Source organism: Haliotis asinina, chromosome 11, assembly GCF_037392515.1.
Source record: "Haliotis asinina isolate JCU_RB_2024 chromosome 11, JCU_Hal_asi_v2, whole genome shotgun sequence".
Lineage (NCBI taxonomy): Eukaryota > Metazoa > Mollusca > Gastropoda > Lepetellida > Haliotidae > Haliotis > Haliotis asinina.
In genome coordinates, this window is record NC_090290.1 from 49,241,273 (window position 1) to 49,260,061 (window position 18,789).

General features: G+C 38.7%; 1 protein-coding gene across 4 annotated transcripts in view; it reads left to right on the forward strand.

Annotated features, from left to right (window-relative positions):
- Positions 1–18,200, forward strand: part of LOC137256564 (ATP-dependent translocase ABCB1-like) — a 57,240-nt gene extending 39,040 nt beyond the window's left edge. For all 4 annotated transcript variants that reach the window (XM_067794425.1, XM_067794423.1, XM_067794424.1 and 1 more), the window contains 13 exons: positions 3,497–3,521; positions 6,003–6,148; positions 7,131–7,286; positions 8,198–8,299; positions 9,496–9,573; positions 10,527–10,610; positions 11,688–11,891; positions 12,755–12,996; positions 13,738–13,897; positions 14,091–14,288; positions 14,764–14,970; positions 16,365–16,511; positions 17,914–18,200. In XM_067794425.1, coding sequence (XP_067650526.1) covers positions 3,497–3,521; positions 6,003–6,148; positions 7,131–7,286; positions 8,198–8,299; positions 9,496–9,573; positions 10,527–10,610; positions 11,688–11,891; positions 12,755–12,996; positions 13,738–13,897; positions 14,091–14,288; positions 14,764–14,970; positions 16,365–16,511; positions 17,914–18,114 — 1,950 coding nt within the window. In that variant the 3' untranslated portion in view covers positions 18,115–18,200. The remainder of the gene's footprint in view (positions 1–3,496; positions 3,522–6,002; positions 6,149–7,130; positions 7,287–8,197; positions 8,300–9,495; positions 9,574–10,526; positions 10,611–11,687; positions 11,892–12,754; positions 12,997–13,737; positions 13,898–14,090; positions 14,289–14,763; positions 14,971–16,364; positions 16,512–17,913) is intronic.
- Positions 18,201–18,789: the final 589 nt, after the last annotated feature.

Genomic DNA, 18,789 nt, shown 5'->3' on the forward strand with positions numbered 1-18,789 from the left:
TGCTTTCAAAACATGTCGACAGTCACCAGTGGTGTGAAATTTATTCATTTATATCTGACATTGTTGCTCCAAGTTATGTCAATATTTATCAATAATCTCAATATCAATCGATACTTAATGAACGATTATTGATCTCGATCAAAACAGCCATCCCTTGTGTCTGTAGAATTTTTTAATTATTATTATTATTGAGAAATGATTACCCTGCTTGTCAGTGTACTTAATGATTATTGATCTCAATGATCAAAATTTATTGCCATCCCCATTCTCTTCCCACAGAGGTTACTTGTCATATCTTCCTACAAACCTCTGTTCTAATACGGCCATATTTCACGGTTCTTATAAAATCCCCTAGCAGCAAAAATGGCAGCAGATTTATCTCCCTTTTTTCTGTCCAATCAGAACATGTGTTACATCGACTTAAATTCAACTTGACAAATGCAAGCAACGTGGAGAAAAAAAATTGACATGACTGAGTTCTGTCCAGAAGAAACATTTGAGTATCGCACTCGGGAAGAGGTTCTAGTTTTCACGATGCATCCAGAAATTACCGAGATCTTTCGAACGATCACTTTTGAAACAAGGTCGCTGATTGCACTACTAAATCTGATTGCCTCCAATCACAAGTCTTGAACACTCGCACCATGAAAGGGTCGTATTAGAACAGAGGTTACGTAGGAAGATGTGACAAGTAACCACTGTGGGAAGAGAATGTGCCATCCCTAGTATTCTGTAGGATTATTGAGTTATTATTGAGAAATGAATACCCTGCATGCCACACAGCAATAGTTCCTTTAAGAAGCAAGATTCATGGATGTCCGCCTGATTATGAATAACACAATGAAGGAGCAAGCATACAATCCGAAACTTCATGTTATTCACTACAACGAATACAGGACAAATTTTATGGATAGCAACTTCTTGAGTTTATTTTAACGATGTTTCGAGGCTTATCCTGGCCCCCTCGTCAGGTTGAGCTGAACTGAACAGTAAGGCTTAACTGTTAACCTGATGAGAAGAAGTTGTTTTCCATAAAATTTGTCCTGTATTCTTTAATGCAAAGTTTCGGATCGTATGCTTGCTCCTTCATTTGTCCTGTATTACAATGCCAACTTCTAAATGCCTTTCAAGAATCACTACAAAGAAGTTGACATACATTAATCTTGCTTTCTTATGCATTCCACTTTTAAATGCCCTTCAAAGATATAATTCCTCTGAATAGTGTACTTCTATAATATCATTGCCATAATTTCCCAATCTTTGTTTCATCGTTAGAATTTCAAAATACACCCTCTCATTTGTGATTTCATCAGTGATAAATTTTGTGGTAAACCCTATTCACAGGAAAAAGGTGTGTCAGATTATACTGGACTAAAATTTGGGGAGGGTGGGGGATGTTTTATGGTAGTGAAGACTTGCTGTACAATTTCTATAAAAAACATATATACAGTTTATGTAAATAGCCTCCAAAGTCAATCACCCTAAAATGTTCCCCCCCCCTCCCCCTCTGATGATGACCACCTGACCTCTTCTTCCCTCATCGTTCATCATAATATATTTGCTGTAACATGATTTTGAAATTTTTTTTCGGAAGATCGGTTATCACAGACTTCTGGTTTTATAACAAAATTGTCTGTGTCTCCGGAGAATGCTAAACTTTCAAATGCAGATTCATGTCAGTGAAGAGAAACCTTTTGACTGTCTGTTGATTTCATAGTTAAAAGAGAAATAAATTCAGTCTTAATTTAGTTATAATTAAGTTTGAACTGGTGACGTCACTTCCTGAATGAATCTATGACAGTGAATTTGTGCAGGGTTTGTATTCATTTAGAATGAGGAAGAATTATATTTTCTGTTTGTTCTTATTAGTTGCATTCTTACTCATCACTTCATCATGCTCCTTGTTTCAGCTTTCTTCTGAATGTTCAATGAAGTTACTTCTATATATTCTGCTTTTGCTTTGGTTCAACAATGTTCTTCCAGCATGGTCACAGTATTTACATTTGGTTTACTATTCAACTTTTTCATTGCCCATGTTTCCTTATTTTCTATTCTATTCATAAAGATTATTTGTGCACAGTGAAATGATCATTCTTCTTTCTTCTGAAATAAACATGTGGTCTCAATCAATTTTTTTTCCACATACTTTTATGAAACACTAAAAAGACTGGTGTAGCTTTTGTCGAGAAATCATCCCAATGAAGATGCAGGTTTGAATTGGTCTTCACCACCTGATGCTTAATATAACATGTGACTTAGAAGATCAGGTGGTCAGGCTCACTGACTTGTTTTACACATCATTGGTTGGTTCCCTGTGGATCAATGTGTCATACTGTTGATCACTGGAGTACCTGGTCCAGACTTGATTTTTCCAGTCTGCTTGTCAAGTCTGGACAAGACAGTTTAGTGATCAATGGCATGAGCATCAATCTGCACAGTTGGAAACCAAGGACATGTTCAACCAAGTCAAGTTAATGAATGTTTTTAAGAGCTGGGCACAATTCAGTGTAAGATAACTGATAATTTGACCCATTGGATTTGACACATGGGACTTTTTATAAAATGGTGGCACTGTGCAGTCAGTTTGATAGAACATTGTTCTGCTGTATATGAAATGTTGCTTGTATCTTCTCTGGTAAACCAGGCTGTCAGGGAACAGTTTGGCACTGACATTCAGCTGACATTCTGGTTTTCTTAAAACAAATATTTCAAACTGTCCATGTTTGTCCTTGGTTACTACTCCTATTTCGAGGATTTCACTGTTTTTTTACTTTTGTTTCCAAAATATTCTGTATTGCTTGAAAACAGTTGTTATGTAATGGAATTTATTTTTGTGCAAGTCATTGAAATTTGACTGATTCAAATGCTCATTTTTTAGAGAATTTTATGATATGTTGATTAAACCCTCAGTTGAATAGTTTAAAGAAATTTGAAATGTTTGTTTTGGGATCACTTCTGCTGTTTGGCTTTTACCCTTCAGTTTAAACTCGCTTACTGCTTCTGCTTGAATCTGGTGTTACGTGAACATTTGCTCCGGGTCTTTTATCGTTCTGTAACCCCTTCACATTTTATCATAAGCACGATGGGTAAATTCACTGGTAACTCACCCTTTCAACCCCTTAACAACCAACCCCATATGACAACAGAAGCCTGAAAAGGTCAAATAAATTCATCCTAATAATTTCAGCCACAGTATTATAGGATTATTACAGGATATTTATCTGGCGCTCATATCCATGCAACTAGTGCTTGTTCACTGTAGTAAATTAATACATTGACCATTATCATTTTTCGCCTTTTAATTTGATCTTTCAATTCACCTTTCTCATAAATTGATATTTCTCTGCTTTTCTTTAATATTAATTTAACTCTTTCCTGTTAACTTCATCAGCATCATTTTAACATTTTAATGTCATTGAGGAATGCTTGTAACAAAGTTCCTCGAAATTGATCTTTTTTGAAGATTTAAACTGATAATTTACTCTCTCACTTTCAGACCAAAGAAAAGAAACCAGACGATGGTATGTATTCCATTTTTGGTCATTGTCTGTATGTATTGTCAGATTACAAAAGTAACACAGGGATTGGGAAAAACAGGACCATCATTAGAATGAAAAATTACCCATTAAAATTTCAAAGGTTACTATTGATTCAAGGGCAGTAACTGTAGTGCGCATAAAATCAATTTTATATGACAGGAACTAAAGTAGATGATTTAACCCACCACCTTTGTCGGCCCAAAGGATGTGCGGTAGATGTGCGGTTTGGAAAACATTTGTACTTTGAGCTTAATCTGGAACGATAGTTTTCAATTGACTTCAAACACTCATGTATCATTTGAATGTTTATGTTCATATAAAGTTAGGAAAAGTTAAACCTGGGAAGCTGTCTTACAAATGAAACGTAAAACCTGGGAAGAGGTCTTTCTAGCGAAAAGTAAAACCTGTCCCTCCAAAAGAAAAACCTCAGATGTGGTTATTCTGGGAAAACAAGAGATGACCTAATATATAGTGAAAAGCACACTTCAGGTTTATAGTTTGAAATAGACACCTTCAAGTCCCTGGATGCTTTTTCATACTTCTTATGGAAACAAAATCAGTTTCCACACTGATTAGCTAAACATATTTGTCAGTTCTCATATTTATACCGTGTCCCCTGTCACAACTTTCAAATGTTGACTTAAAAAACAAGTCCAGTCTCTACAGTGATATTGCTTGTTATTTTGATTTTGCAACTAGTTTTTTTTAAAAAAAAGGATTCTTTAACATAACTGGCATCAACCTGCTAAATCAATATTTATATCGACTGTGATTAAGTTTGAACATTTTCTTAAAATAGTTTGGTTTTTCCTGCATCCAGATTCCTCATTGTATTTGCTGGAAAGCAAGAGGTTTTGTGATGCTTCAGAAGTTGTTTCAGGGGTTAAAAAATCCCATGGCCTGATGCCTGGGACATTTCATTTCAGAGAATCAAATAAAGTTGTCTTACTTGTCTGTTTAATACTAGATTATTTCCACTTATGGTTTCAAACTGGAAATAATCATGGATTTAATTTCATATCTGCTCACAATAAAGTTATTAAAGTTCGCAATGATAATAATAAAGTAGAGCCAACAGAGAGTGAAATTATGACTCTTCGTTAAGTAAATCAAGCATTGCATCATAAAATCAGGGCAAGTGGAAAATTAGTCAGGACAAGTTATTTTCTTGCAGTCACTTGCCCTGTGGCAAGTAGCCCTTCAACATATTTTTGAACCCCTGTGTTTACCTTGACACACATACATGGGGGGATCTCATGACGTCTGATTATTTAAGGTTCCTTGCAGTTAATATGGGGATCCTGTGAAATAACAGTGTAGAGAACTGTATCTTGTGATGATTTCTTTAGAGCCTTGAATGAATTGTTGATCATGTGGTCTGATGGATGAAATGATGCATGTTACTGCTCTGAAAGAAACAACCAAAAACAGTCATAGGGTTCAGGGAATAATATTGTGTGTCCAAAGGCCTTGGATGGCCTCAATTATTTTTCTGCATCCATTCTCTACATTTGTACATTTGTGCATACTGAATGCCTATTTGCGTGTTGTTTAAAAAACTGAGTTCTATATTGTCTCCATAACTAAAGAACAATTTAGCTTAATGGGAGGGTTTCAATATCTGTGTGACAGAAAGCTTCCTGTTGATTCACATGTAATCTCTGCTATCCAAAAATATACAATCTGATAATGCTGCATTTAAAGTTTTAAGATTTAAGTAATTCTGTCGAATTTATGTCCCATATTTATGTTTGTCATGCTTTCTGAAGAGGCTGCAACTCCAGGTAAGAATCTTCATTGAGATCTCAAAGAGTAGTGGAATTCAGACTTTTCACGTTGTTCGACAAAACCTTGTTACACAGTTCTCTGGGGTTTTTTTTTGACCGAATGAACATATGCTGCTCAAAAAACAAAAAAGTAAAATAAAAAAGTTTTCATTTTCCAGAATCATTTCATGATAATGTAGTTGATTGTTAAGTGTCCTCTGTACTAATCCGAACTTGTGTGACCCTTCACACCAAAGTTTCCGTTACACCTGTGGATTATCAAGACAGTGATGGCAAAGAAAACAAGATAAAACCAAGGAATATTTATTGTCTTTCTACAACCTGAAACTTTTGACACAGGTTCAGTTGACCTTTGTCAGAGCATGGTGATGTTATCAGTATAGAACAGCCAGGAAAGTGTCTTCCCTTACCCACCCACAGATTGTCACAGTGTAGTAGCGAATCAATTCAATCTTGCATGTGTTCGATACCAGTTATCTCCCTTAGGTTTCTCCAATGAGTGAGTTTTTATGTACAGTATTCAGCAGTATTTCAGTATCACAGTGGGGAACAGCAGAAATGGACTTCATACATTGTACCCATGTGGGAATCAAACTCAGGGTGTTTGGCATGATGAGCAGACACTTTAATCACTAAGCTACTATTCAGAGAACCAATACATAGGTTGTTGTTTCAGATGAGGATGAGGAGATAGCGATGATGGTTCGAGTGGGATCAGCACGAGGCCAAAAGGTTGATCTGAAACATGCAGTGTCTGTGGAAGAGACGCCGAAAAAGTCACGTCAGAGACTGACATCAGAGTCCAAGGACAAGAAAGACGAGGTATACTTCTGTTACAACATATGAATCTATAAGTCTCAAATGTTTTCATGTACATGTCCCTGTTGTTGATCACTAGGTCCGAACTCGATTGTTTAGAGACTGATGCAATAAAGCTGAAATACTGCTTATTGCAGCACTGAAGTGCAAACCAACCAGCGCCAACCAACAGGGTTTTCGTTGGTTCAATTGAAATTTATATGGACATTACCATGGTCATTCTCTTCCGAAAGAGGTTACTTGTCATATCTTCCTACGAACCTCTGTTCTAATACGGCCATATTTCCTGGTTCTCATAAAATCCCCTAGCGGCAAAAAATGGCAGCAGATTTATCTCCCTTTTTTTCTATCCAATCAGAACACGTGTTACATCGACATAGATTCAACTTGACAAGTGCAATCAATGTGGAGAAACAAAAATGACATGACTGAGTTGTGTCTAGAAGAAACATTTGAGTATCGCGCTCGGGAAGAGGTTCTAGTTTTCATGATGTATCCAGAAATTACCAAGATTTTTCGAACAGTCACTTTAGAAACAAGGTTGCTGATTGCACTCCTAAATCTGATTGCCTCCAATCACGAGTCTTGAACACTCGCACCATGAAAAGGTCGTATTAGAACAGAGGTGATGTAGGAAGATGTGACCAGTTACCACTGTGGGAAGAGAATGTTCCATGGTATATTATGAATGTTTTGTTTGAATTGGAAATTTTGTAAGATGTGTCAAAGTAGCTTTCTCAATAGCTACATGTTTGCACACAAAAATCTTCAACAGAAATTTTACATTGAAGTTCATTGCCATGGAAGTGTTCCTTGTCTTCCCACAGCCAAAGAACATGAGGCTGAAATTAAGAGGGGAAGTAAACTGTTGTCCTCATGACCCTAACATATATTTTAGAAGTTGAGGATTGAAATAATAAAGCCCATAGTTTGTCAGATATTAAACTTTGGAGATTGTTCTACCAATATATTTATTTTTTTCAAGGAAACAGAAGATGAGTCTTTGCCCAAAGTGTCCTTCGTAACGATCCTGAAGCTGAATGCCCCTGAGGCTCTCTACATCCTGTTCGGCTGTTTCGCTGCTGTCATTAATGGCGGTGTTCAGCCTGCATTCTCTGTCATATTTGCAGATATTCTTGGGGTAAGCACCCATGTAGAGTTTGGTTAAAAATGGTCCTCAGCATCCCATGCTTGTCATAAGCGGCGACCAACGTTATTGGGTGGTAAGGTTCACTGACTTTGTTGAGAAATTATTGTATCACAATTGCATAGATCAGTAGCTCATGATGTCAATCACAGGATTGTCACACCCCAATCGGATTGTTTACATTAAGTCGTATAGCTTGTATATGTTGAGTGTGGTGACCGAAACTATTTGTCAAACTATAGAAGTGAAATGCCATGACAGATCCTCCTGCAACTGATATGATAAATCAGGTTTGTAAACTAAGTCTGTGATTTGGGTTGATCTGGTTTTAACCTATTCAACACAGTAGGTCGAAAAATATTGGCCAAGGCATCCCCAGTCCCCAGACACCATTGGCCGAAAAATGAGCCAGGGAGTAGTCGCATCAAAATGATATTTAAGTTTTGGAACCTGTAACTAACATATGATTCATTTATCAAAACTATCACTCTTCGTAATACCTGTCAACACTTATTACACTTCAAATGCCCATATAGGAATAGAGTTATAAACTTTTTTTCACAATTTTATTGGGAAAAAACTATTCTCACACACATGCTTTGGCAACGGGTTCACTTCATAGTTCTCAGTGAGCAAATTAACAATGGTTAGAGGATATGATTAAACATGGCCATGCTTGTCATGAGAGTCAACTAATGTGATTAGGTGGTCAGGCTCACCGACTTGGTTCACACAGGTCATTGTATCACAGTGGATCAATGCTCAAGATGTGAATCACTCGATTTTCAAGTCCAGATTCAATTATTAACAGGCCACCATGTATGTGGAATATTGCTGAGTGCAGCCTTAAAACAACAACCAACCATGGATGACAATTCAGCATGGATGCTATTTTACTTTTGCAGGTCTACCAGAAATCCATAGAGGAGCAAGATCGGGATGTGAGAATGTATGCCCTGATCCTCGTAGGTCTTGGAGTGCTGTCTTTGATTACCAACTTTGCACAGGTAAAAACTGCCCTGCGCACATACTCCATTTCCCTGCAAGCATTCTGGGATGGAAATGGGGACAGGCAAAATCTTAGAGATCCTTCTGCCACAGGAAAGTAGTCTTGTTCTCTCCTAGACTGGGACTGGTCCAAATTTTTCACCAAGGTACCCCGCCCCTTATTACCTCAACGGATACCCATTATCTTAAGTTCTGACATCAAATTTGTAGAAAATGGCAACATATTGTTCAGCTTGGAGACTAAATTTGAGTTTTTATCCTCCCGGCATGTAATGTGGATGGATATAATCAACGCCTTGTCTGTCCGTCCGTCCATAATCATTTTGTTTCCGGAGCATAACATAGAAACCGTTCTATATTTTTAGACCAAACTTCTTAGATATAATAATCTCAAACTATAGTTGTGCCTTTTGCTACTTAGAGAGTTTTGGCATTTTCATTTTTTTGTTTTTCCATGGAACATTTTGGTATTAGTCTAATGGTGTGGTGGGCTTAGTTCCCGGAGCAGAGCTTAAAAACCATTCAGTATTTTTCTGCAAAACTTGGCAGATATGTAGTTGAGACCCTAAAGTGGTGCCTTTTGCTGTTTACAGACTTTCTTGATTTATCATTTTCCCAGTTTCTATGGAAACAATTCTGACTTTGAGAAAGTGGAGAGATGGGCTTCGTTTCCGGAGCAGAACTCAAAAACTATTCAAGATCTTATAGCAAAACTTGGCAGATATTAGAGGCAGACCACAGAGCGGTGGCTTTGCTATTTACAATGTTTTGACATTTTTATTTTTCCTGGTTTCCGTGGAAACAATTCTGACTTAGTCTCAAAATGGAGAGATAGGCCTCATTTCCAGAGGACAAATCGAAAACCATTTGATATCTTTCATCAGATCTTGGTAAACATATGAGACAGGTCTTGAAGTGGTGCCTTTTGCTGTTTACAGATATATGGCATTTATATTTTTCATGACTTCTATGGCACGATGCAAATATTATCTAAGAAAACATGAAGTAACTGTCGGATAATTTGTCCTTTCAAATATGTGGGGGCTGGGGGGGATATGTCATCTTCTGATGACTCTTGTTCAGTACCTTAAGCTTGTATTATGTTCAAAAGCAGTGACATCAATTATGTCTAAACCTTCAAAGACAATATATGAAGAGGTGTCATTGAAGAGGAATATGTTTGTCTTATTTTCAGTCCGCTTTCTTTGGCATTTCTGGTGAGAACATGACTGTGAGAATTCGGAAGAATGTCTTCAGAGCCATGCTGAGACAGGTGAGTGTATACTAACTATGTGAAGAGGGTCAGTCTGTTTGTAAATTTTTCCTTACATCGAAAAATGTATTAATGAAGTGATATCTGTCTTTTCCATTGGTGGATAATTTGAAAATGTATATAGAGTGAGTGAGTGTTACTTGTGAGCCTACCCAATTTTGTGTTATATTGGGACTAAATAATATTAGTATACACGTAAAAAGTACAAAGTTGGAATTACATTTTTGTTTGTAACTTTCAATTTTAATTCAATTTTCATTTTATTTTTCGGTTGTTAAAAGTTATGTGAAGTAAATCCTGAGGAATAGGAATGTTACGTACCACAATATGGTACTATTGTGTTTGATGAAGTTAACACTATGTCTTGGTGTAAAAATGGAATTTCTAACTCTGTTACTGTCAGCGATGGCAATTTACCGCTAATTACAGAAACCTGCATATTTAAATGCAAGTCAATAAATCTTGGGATTCGTCTAAATCTGGGGAGAAAATATTTAGTAGGTTGATGTTCCGCATATCAACGTCAAGTACCCACATCTGTGTCTCTTGGACTGTCAAACTTCAGAATTTCACTGAATTGTTTAGTATCTATTTAAGTACCAGATAAAACTGCTCTTATACAGTGAGCCACCCCCATAGTGTAGTGGAGAGTGGAATGTCGCGGGTTCCGTCCCTAGCTGCCTTATTCCGAAAGACAGGTCCCTGCCTGGTGCTCGGCTTTAATGTGTACAGCAAGGATTGTTTGGCTCGGAGACAGTATCTTGTGTCTGAGTGGGGTATTTATGCTTAATTGCAGCATGGTATCTCAGTGAGTATCAGCTTAAGTCTGGGGTAGTACAAGCAGCCACTCAGACACACGAGCACACGTTAAATGAGTGAAATATTCCTAAGTGCGACGTTAAACTCTATTTCACCTCACCTTACCTCACTTCTTGTGCATTGATGCCTTGTAGGAAATCTCCTGGTTTGACGATCACAAGAATAACTTGGGGGCCTTGACCACCAGACTGGCCACAGATGCTTCACAAGTACAGGGGGTAGGTTGATGTTCCTCCTTAGTGTATTGGTTAGCCTTGTGTCATGTAGCATGTTCTTAAGCATGGGTTCTGATCTCTGATTTACCCCAATTATGATCCATCATCTGTTAACACAGAGCCCAGACAGGATCATCTGTTTTGGGCTTCCTATCTCACGCTTGCCCTGATCTTAGGTTCCGATCTCACATTGGGTCTGATTTGGACCCTTGGTACCTGTGAATGATCTGTTAGTCGCAGGTTCCTATCTCACACTTGCCCTAATCTTAGATTCCGATCTCACATTGGGTCTGATTTGGACCCTTGGTACCTGTGAATGATCTGTAAGTCGCAGGTTCCTATCTCACACTTGCCCTAATCTTAGGTTCCGATCTCACATTGGGTCTGATTTGGACCCTTGGTACCTGTGAATGATCTGTTAGTCGCAGGTTCCTATCTCACACTTGACCTAATCATAGGTTCCGATCTCACATTGGGTCTGATTTGGACCCTTGGTACCTGTGAATGATCTGTTAGTCGCAGGTTCCTATCTCACACTTGCCCTAATCTTAGGTTCCGATCTCACATTGGGTCTGATTTGGACCCTTGGTACCTGTGAATGATCTGTTAGTCGCAGGTTCCAATCTCACGTTTGCCCTAATGGTACCAATCTCACGTTTGCCCTGATTTTGACCTGGGTGTGATCAGCTAATCGTGGATTCACATCTCACATTTGCCCTGATCTTAGGTTCCGATCTCACATTGGGTCTAATTTTGACCCTTGGTACCTGTGTATGATCAGCTAATCGTTGGTTCATGTTGCTAAAAATAGCATAAAACCCAACTTATCTCATTGAACAGGAAGTATCCTCAATGGTCTTAATTGTACTGTTAACAGTTAATCAGTGCCTGATTAGTTTGCACAATGCTGTGATTGTGTCTGGTTTTACACACAAGAGTTGTGGTAAATGTTTGTTTGAAAAGATCATTGCTCAACTTATCCATGTTTGCCAATAGAATTATCAAATTGAATATTGTGATCACCAGCAGTACAAACACAGCTATCTGTACGTGTCTGATATCCACTGATCTCTGCTGCAGGCTACAGGTGTCCGATTAGGTATGGTCGTCATGAACGTGGCAAACATGGGCAGCGCTATTGTCATCGCCTTCATCTTCAGCTGGAAACTGACCTTGGTCATCCTGGCCTTTGTACCTTTTATCATGGCGTCTGGCTTCATCGAGATGAAGGTTCTGGCTGGAGTTGCTGGCAAGAACAAAGAAGCACTAGAGGATGCAGGAAAGGTGAGGTCCTGTTTCTGAAAAGATAGCTCGGGTGCTGTCTGCTGCTTTGGCTACAAGTCTGAAGTTAGAAAAGTTTTGTTCCAGTAAGCATATCTACAATAGTAATTCCTACTCAAAATGATGGGTACAGCCATGAAAGGACGTTTGTGTTGTCTTTTGGACAGCTGACCTGCATACACCAGTAATTCTTTTTGTGCATACTGACACAAACCCATTAGGATTTGGCTTAAAATTGGCAGTGTTAGAAACTTGACAGAAAATTCTAACAGACAGCAGAATGGTTAACTCTGGAAACTTACCAGCCCTTCCCAAATTTGCTTGACCAATTTTAATTTCACGTTTCAGCTCAGCAATCATATGTATTGAAATGCCCAACAAAAGAGAAAGTTTCATCACAGAGACAGCTAAACAGTTGTCTTAAACCTAGAGTTATCAGTATAATACCGTCATAGCAAGAATGTGTTACTGTAAATCACTCATAAGTTAGCTGTCACATTCACCTTCCAAGCCTCACTACGTTTGGCTCACTCTCTAACACTGACCAATAGACGTTCACCTTACATCAGTGTAATACATCACAAGTGTTTTTGTTACAAAAACACACTTACTGATTAGACTCGTGTGATGGGCGTTCACTGAAATGGGCGTTCAGAACCAATGCTAATTGTAAGAGTCATGTTACAGGATTGAGTGGCCCATCTTATTCACTTGGCTGATGCATGTGACCATATTCCATATTGATTCTCATGATGTCAAATACATGTGCCTGTGATCCAGACCGAAATTTATGGATTGCAGTCATACTGCTAAAAGTGGCATCATACATAGCTGACAAACATTTTGTGATAATGTTTCCTTTACAGGTGGCCATTGAAGGTATCGAGAACATTCGCACTGTTGCATCCCTGAGTCGTGAACCCACGTTCTACAAATTGTATCAGGACAAACTGGTTATCCCATACAACGCTGCCCTCCGGAAGGCTCACATGGTTGGAATATCCTTTGGGGTGTCTCAAGCTATTGTGTTCTTTGCACATGCAGCTGCCTTTTACTTTGGTGCCTACCTCATCAAGAACGGAGAAGCAGATTATGTGGATGTCTTCAAGTAGGTCCTTTTCCTCTTCTACCTCTAAAGATGCAGGTTAGAATTAGTCTTCAGTAACCCATGCTCATACTGTTGATCACTTGGCTGTCTGGTCTAGTGGTTACAGTATTTGATCATCATACTGAAGACCTAGGTTTGATTCCTCCAATGTGTGAAGCCCATTTCTGGTGTCCCTTACTTTGATATGGATGGAATATTGTTATCTTATTCCCACCAACAAGGATGAGCTATCATTGCTACTGAATATTACTGTATTTTACCCTATCTCATAGGTAAGCTGACCCCATAACTTGAGTCAGTATCTATATGAAATGGTTTGTACATAAGCCACAGTGCACAGCTGATAGCTTTTTCCGATTCTGTATATGAGACAAATACACGCAGTAATCCTAATCCCTGTATAAAATGCAATGCCTAGCAAGGTAAATGATATTGTCTGGTAATGTTGGCAATCTGTCTCCTTTACTTACAATGTTGTCTTCAGCTTTTTTGATGTCCTCAGAATTCAGCTTATCTGCAGTAATATATGGTATATGCTGCATTGGCAATATTAGAGCTCCTTGTTGCCCACCAAACAATTGTTAAAAGCTGTATAAATACAATTTCCATAATGGCTGCCATAATGAATGTGATGTGGTTATTAAAAGGCTTACTGCCATATGCGATAATTCGAAAATCATTTAGATAGATGTGGTTACTGACCTATGATTTCTCAAAGAATCCTTCTTGTGTTTCTTACAGAGTATTTGGTGCTATTGTATTTGGTGCCATGGCTATTGGACAGGCCAGTGCCTTTGCCCCAGATGCTGCCAAGGCAACTGTGTCTGCTCAGAGGATTTTGTACCTTCTCAACAGTGAACCCTCTATCGACAGTGCGTCCACAGCTGGAGAGAAACTTGGGGTAAGTGATGGGCGGTTGCCCCCGTTAGCTGGACAGTATTTGGGGTTTATGGTTTGAATTTGTCCGGTTATGAAACTTGATCCATAAGCACCAGAACCCTGTTGCTGCTTTCAACAAACTGCTAAATGATGATATTACTTTTGCTGTGTTTGCAGATTTGACTTCATTCATTGAACCTTGACTTCAATTTCAGGACAACTATACAAGTAAGATCAGTTTGACTGACGTTAGGTTCCGCTACCCTACCCGCCCAGACGTGACAGTTCTACAGGGTCTGACGGTGGACATCGACCCTGGTCAAACCCTGGCGTTTGTTGGCAGCAGTGGATGTGGCAAGAGTACTTCTGTGCAGCTTATTGAGCGCTTCTACGATCCTGAATCAGGTGTCGTGGTCAGTATGGTGGAGAGCCATGTCATTTGCATACATTTCACTGAGCCTCAGGTGTTGCAGTAAATACAGTTTGGAAATTTGATGTATCATTCCTGTGTGAAGTAATAAATAATAATGAGTCGTCTTTTATAACTCACATTAGCCAAATACCAAGTGATTGCTCGCTGTGCTTTGGATAAAGAGCTAGGGTGATATTTTCGGAAGAAGAATACTTCCAAATGAGACATATTCCCTTTTCTCCTAGGGATAGCCTAATGATTAAAGCATTTGCTCGTCGTGCTGAGGAAACGAGATTCATTCACAATGTACAATGGGTACACTCATTTCTGCAGTTCCCCTGTGTAATATTACTGGAATATTGCTAAAAGCGAGGTGATACCACTTTCACTCACTCGTTCACTTTCCTCCTGTGCAGAGGTACTTGTTGTTAGGACTGCTAACGACCTTCTCAAGGGGTGTGGTGTCTTTGTTTCAGAGCTTGGACAGGTATGACATCAGAAAACTGAATCTCCAGTGGCTCAGATCTCAGATTGGAATTGTGTCTCAAGAACCAATTCTCTTCGACTCCAGCATTGCGGAAAATATAGCGTACGGTGATAACTCAAGGGAGGTAACCATGGCAGAAATTATTGAAGCTGCAAGATCTGCCAACATCCACTCATTCATCAGCTCACTGCCAGCGGTCAGTTGGATTTTGTTTTTCATCTCATGAATTGTGATTTTAGCACCAAAAGATATTAAGGTGCCAACCCTCCTGAATAGAGCAGAATCATCCTTGAATATGGATGTTGATTACGCCATTCCAACAAGGCCAAATTCCTTCTAGTTTTTTTTCAAAATAGACCAAAGATATAGTCTTACATACTGGAGGGCTGGGATTATCTTCTACTGTAAATATTGATCATTGAAAAGATACAAAACCTTAATTACAAAAGTTCCCTTATTGTTTACCTAAGAAAATAATCCGGAAGTAGAGTGGGCTGCCTGATAAATTCACACACTCTTTATTTTATTCTCTTAACCTTCTCGGACATTGCTGCCTACTTCTGAAAACCAATTTCAGTTGTATATGGATTGTTATGTACAGCAGCATTTAAATATTTCGTCTCTTGAGTGCAACAGTTTATTGGGATCCCTATTTCATCAGGGAAGATTACAACGATTTCTTATGTTCGGACGCTCACATTCCTAACGGCTGCAATTTGGGGTTGGCATCTCTAAATATCTTCCCACTGCAAAACTTGCTCGCTTTCAATTCATTGTGAATTCTATTTGGTTGGGATTATATTGATGTAATCATCTCTGTATACAGCGTTGTGTCTAGATGTGGGATTGCAGGATATACACAGTTGTGTCATTACTTACGCGTATCAAAATGTCATTGCACTAAACTTTACCCATATGAAGTTAAGGGGGTACACTTTGTAGACCTAGTGTGAGACATAGTTTGAGCAATATGAACCGCAAATTAGTAATTACCGTATGAATCATATAATGTGATATCTTAAACAAAAACAACAGCCAGGGGTAATCATTGTCCCAAGGTATTTACGGTCGAGGTCAAACATTCCAAATTCTGTTTTGGATTGTCAGTAAGCATGATCAAGTGACTGCTTTTTTTTCTGGAGTTGATGACACTGGTCGTGTCTCAAGCTGTCAATCACCATCTACAAATAGAGTCAATATTTTTACAGTACATTTCTTACATCTGGAACGTTATCTTATGACCCTATATTAAATTTGTTCTTCAACCAGCCAGACCACATTGCTAGTTAGATGTAAAACTTTGAGCAAAGCTTACATGCCCACAAAAAGTAATAATTTACTTAGTATAATTTTGAAATTAAAACTTGAAAATAATGATGATCTTAATTTAACCCAACTGTCAGGCTGATGATTTTGAGAATCTGTCAGTCTGTGTTGAAAGTAACACGTCCTGCGTTGTCGGACTGGCAGATATTTAGACCGCTGCTCTAAGTTAATTTCTTGAGCTAGCAGAATCTTCAATGATAAGTTTGTGTTTAACCCATGGTTCTAATGCCCTCCTGCTTTGACATTTGTACCTCATGTTAACAGGGCTATGAGACAAATGTTGGAGATAAGGGAGCACAGCTGAGTGGGGGACAGAAACAGAGGGTGGCCATCGCCCGTGCCTTAGTCCGGAACCCCAAGATTCTCCTCCTGGATGAGGCAACGTCTGCCCTGGACACTGAGAGTGAAAAGGTAAGAATCAGGCCCTTGTGAGTTTTCAAGCATAGAAATTGTGAGGTTTATATTTTTGTACATGGATAAACACGATACCTTACTTTGTTTCCCTGTGTGTTCATGGTTAGAACCGGTCAGTGGCAGTCTGTTACGGTACTTCACTCTTGATCAGGTGATTGGACCAAGTGACTTCCTGATGTCATTTCCTTTTACAGTGATGGTGTGGATTGTTTATCACAGAATCATTTTCTGAATCATCTAGTGCAGTCTTACTCATGTACTGGCTGCCTAAATAGGGCTACTTTAGTTGCCCAGGGTAACATTTACCAATAATGAAACAAACCTATTCTTGTTTCCTGTCATGATTTTACAGCAGCTTCATTGGATTTAACTAAAATGTGATACCTTTTTGTGAATGTAAATTTTCAGTTTGTCTAGCATGTAGGCTTGCTCATGCTGTTGACCAGTGTTTCGTCTTTACAGAGTTATGTCCCATACCTGGGTCAGGATCTTTTTTGTAAGGTTTAGAATTCTAAGGTTCTTCTCAATAGTCAGCATTTTGTTATGCCTCAAGATATATCTTGAGTGATTGTCACCTGAATACCGCAAGATGAACCTGGCGTAATTCTTACTTCACACACATAACCTATGTAGATGTCGACAACCATCATCTGTATAGGCTTAACCCCATATTGAGCACATAACATTATTATCATCTGTTCAAAGCAATGTTAAGGTCCACAGTGCTTCACTTTGCACCACAAATCCTTGCTCTTAAAGGGGAAGTCCAGGGACTAAAGTGTTTCCTTGTCACGCCAAAGGCCCGAGATCGATTCCATAACATGGGTACAATGTGCGACGCCCATTGCTTCAGGACACCGTTGTTATATTTCAGGAAAATTGCTAAAAAACACTTTTAAACCGTACTCGCTCACTCATTGTTCTCAGAAACAGTTGATTCAAAAATCCTGGTTTGCCCCAGATATGTTAGTAGACTTGACAGCAGCATATACCAATTGGTTTCACAGAAGTTGTAGTCAGCTTAGTTTTATATAGGGACTCCAGTATTTATCTGTAATGTAACTTTATTGCTTACATTGCTTCTAAATCCATTGACCCATGTAGGTCATGGTTGGAATTGGTCAACAGCGAATCATGATTGTTGTTATAGGCGACGAACAGGATCAGTTTGTCAGGCTTGCTTACCTGGTTGACACACGTCATTGTATCCTAATTGCATGGATTGATGCTCGTACTATTGATCACTGGATTGTCTAGTCCAGACTTGATTATTTATTGTCTGCCGCCATACAGTTGAAATATTGCTCAGGGTGATGTAAAACTAAACTCACTCAAAAACCATGATTGAACCCAGCTCATTGTCTCGCTCAAGCTGTTAATGGTCTCACACATGTTCCAGGTTGTGCAAGAAGCCCTGGACAAAGCTCAGGAGGGTCGTACCAGCATTGTCATAGCACACAGACTATCAACAATACAGAATGCAGACAAGATCGCCGTTATCCGACATGGCAAGGTGGCCGAGTTGGGTCGTCACAGTGATCTAATGGCCAAACAAGGCTTTTACTACAAGCTGAACATGGCCCAAACAAAACAGAAGTAGACCATTGTACCAAAGATAGCCATAATGGACTCGTACACTGAAGCCTGTATTGACTTGAACAAAACTCTCCAAGATGGAGTCTGCTTGAGAAGGGAGGTAACTGCTATTGAAGATTGAACTGAGTGTTTTGAAGTTCTGTGTTAGAGGTATGCCTTTGCAATGGTGTGCCATATTGCCTTCATGAGTGCTTTTGTCAAGCTGTTGTTCCTGTTATCTATCCAAGGTGGAAATATATTTTTTCATATATTCAATTAATATGTCAACCTAAAGAGCACATCTTTGGTGAATTAAGAAATGATATTTTCTGGTCTTGTATGATATGTTGTAAAATTGAAAATATTAAGCATTAGGACTTCAGCTGAAGTTGGTGTATTTTTCTGCGTGTAATATCATTATCTAGTAGAGATGTCATGTTTTTCTGATTCTGGTATACCAGTGTGAAATTCCATCTTTAAAACAGTGTTGTGGAATTTTTAGTTCTCTGCTACCAAAGGTCATTGTTCTTTGTTTAAGTAAGGGCATCACATCCAGTTTACTTGTGAAGTTTCTATGTGGAACATGGCTTAATGTTTTAAGGGATGACATGTTTGTTGTAATTTACAGCTTGATCATATACAACGTGATCATTTTTCAGAATATATTTATCACTGATAGCGATAACTAAAATACTAGCAC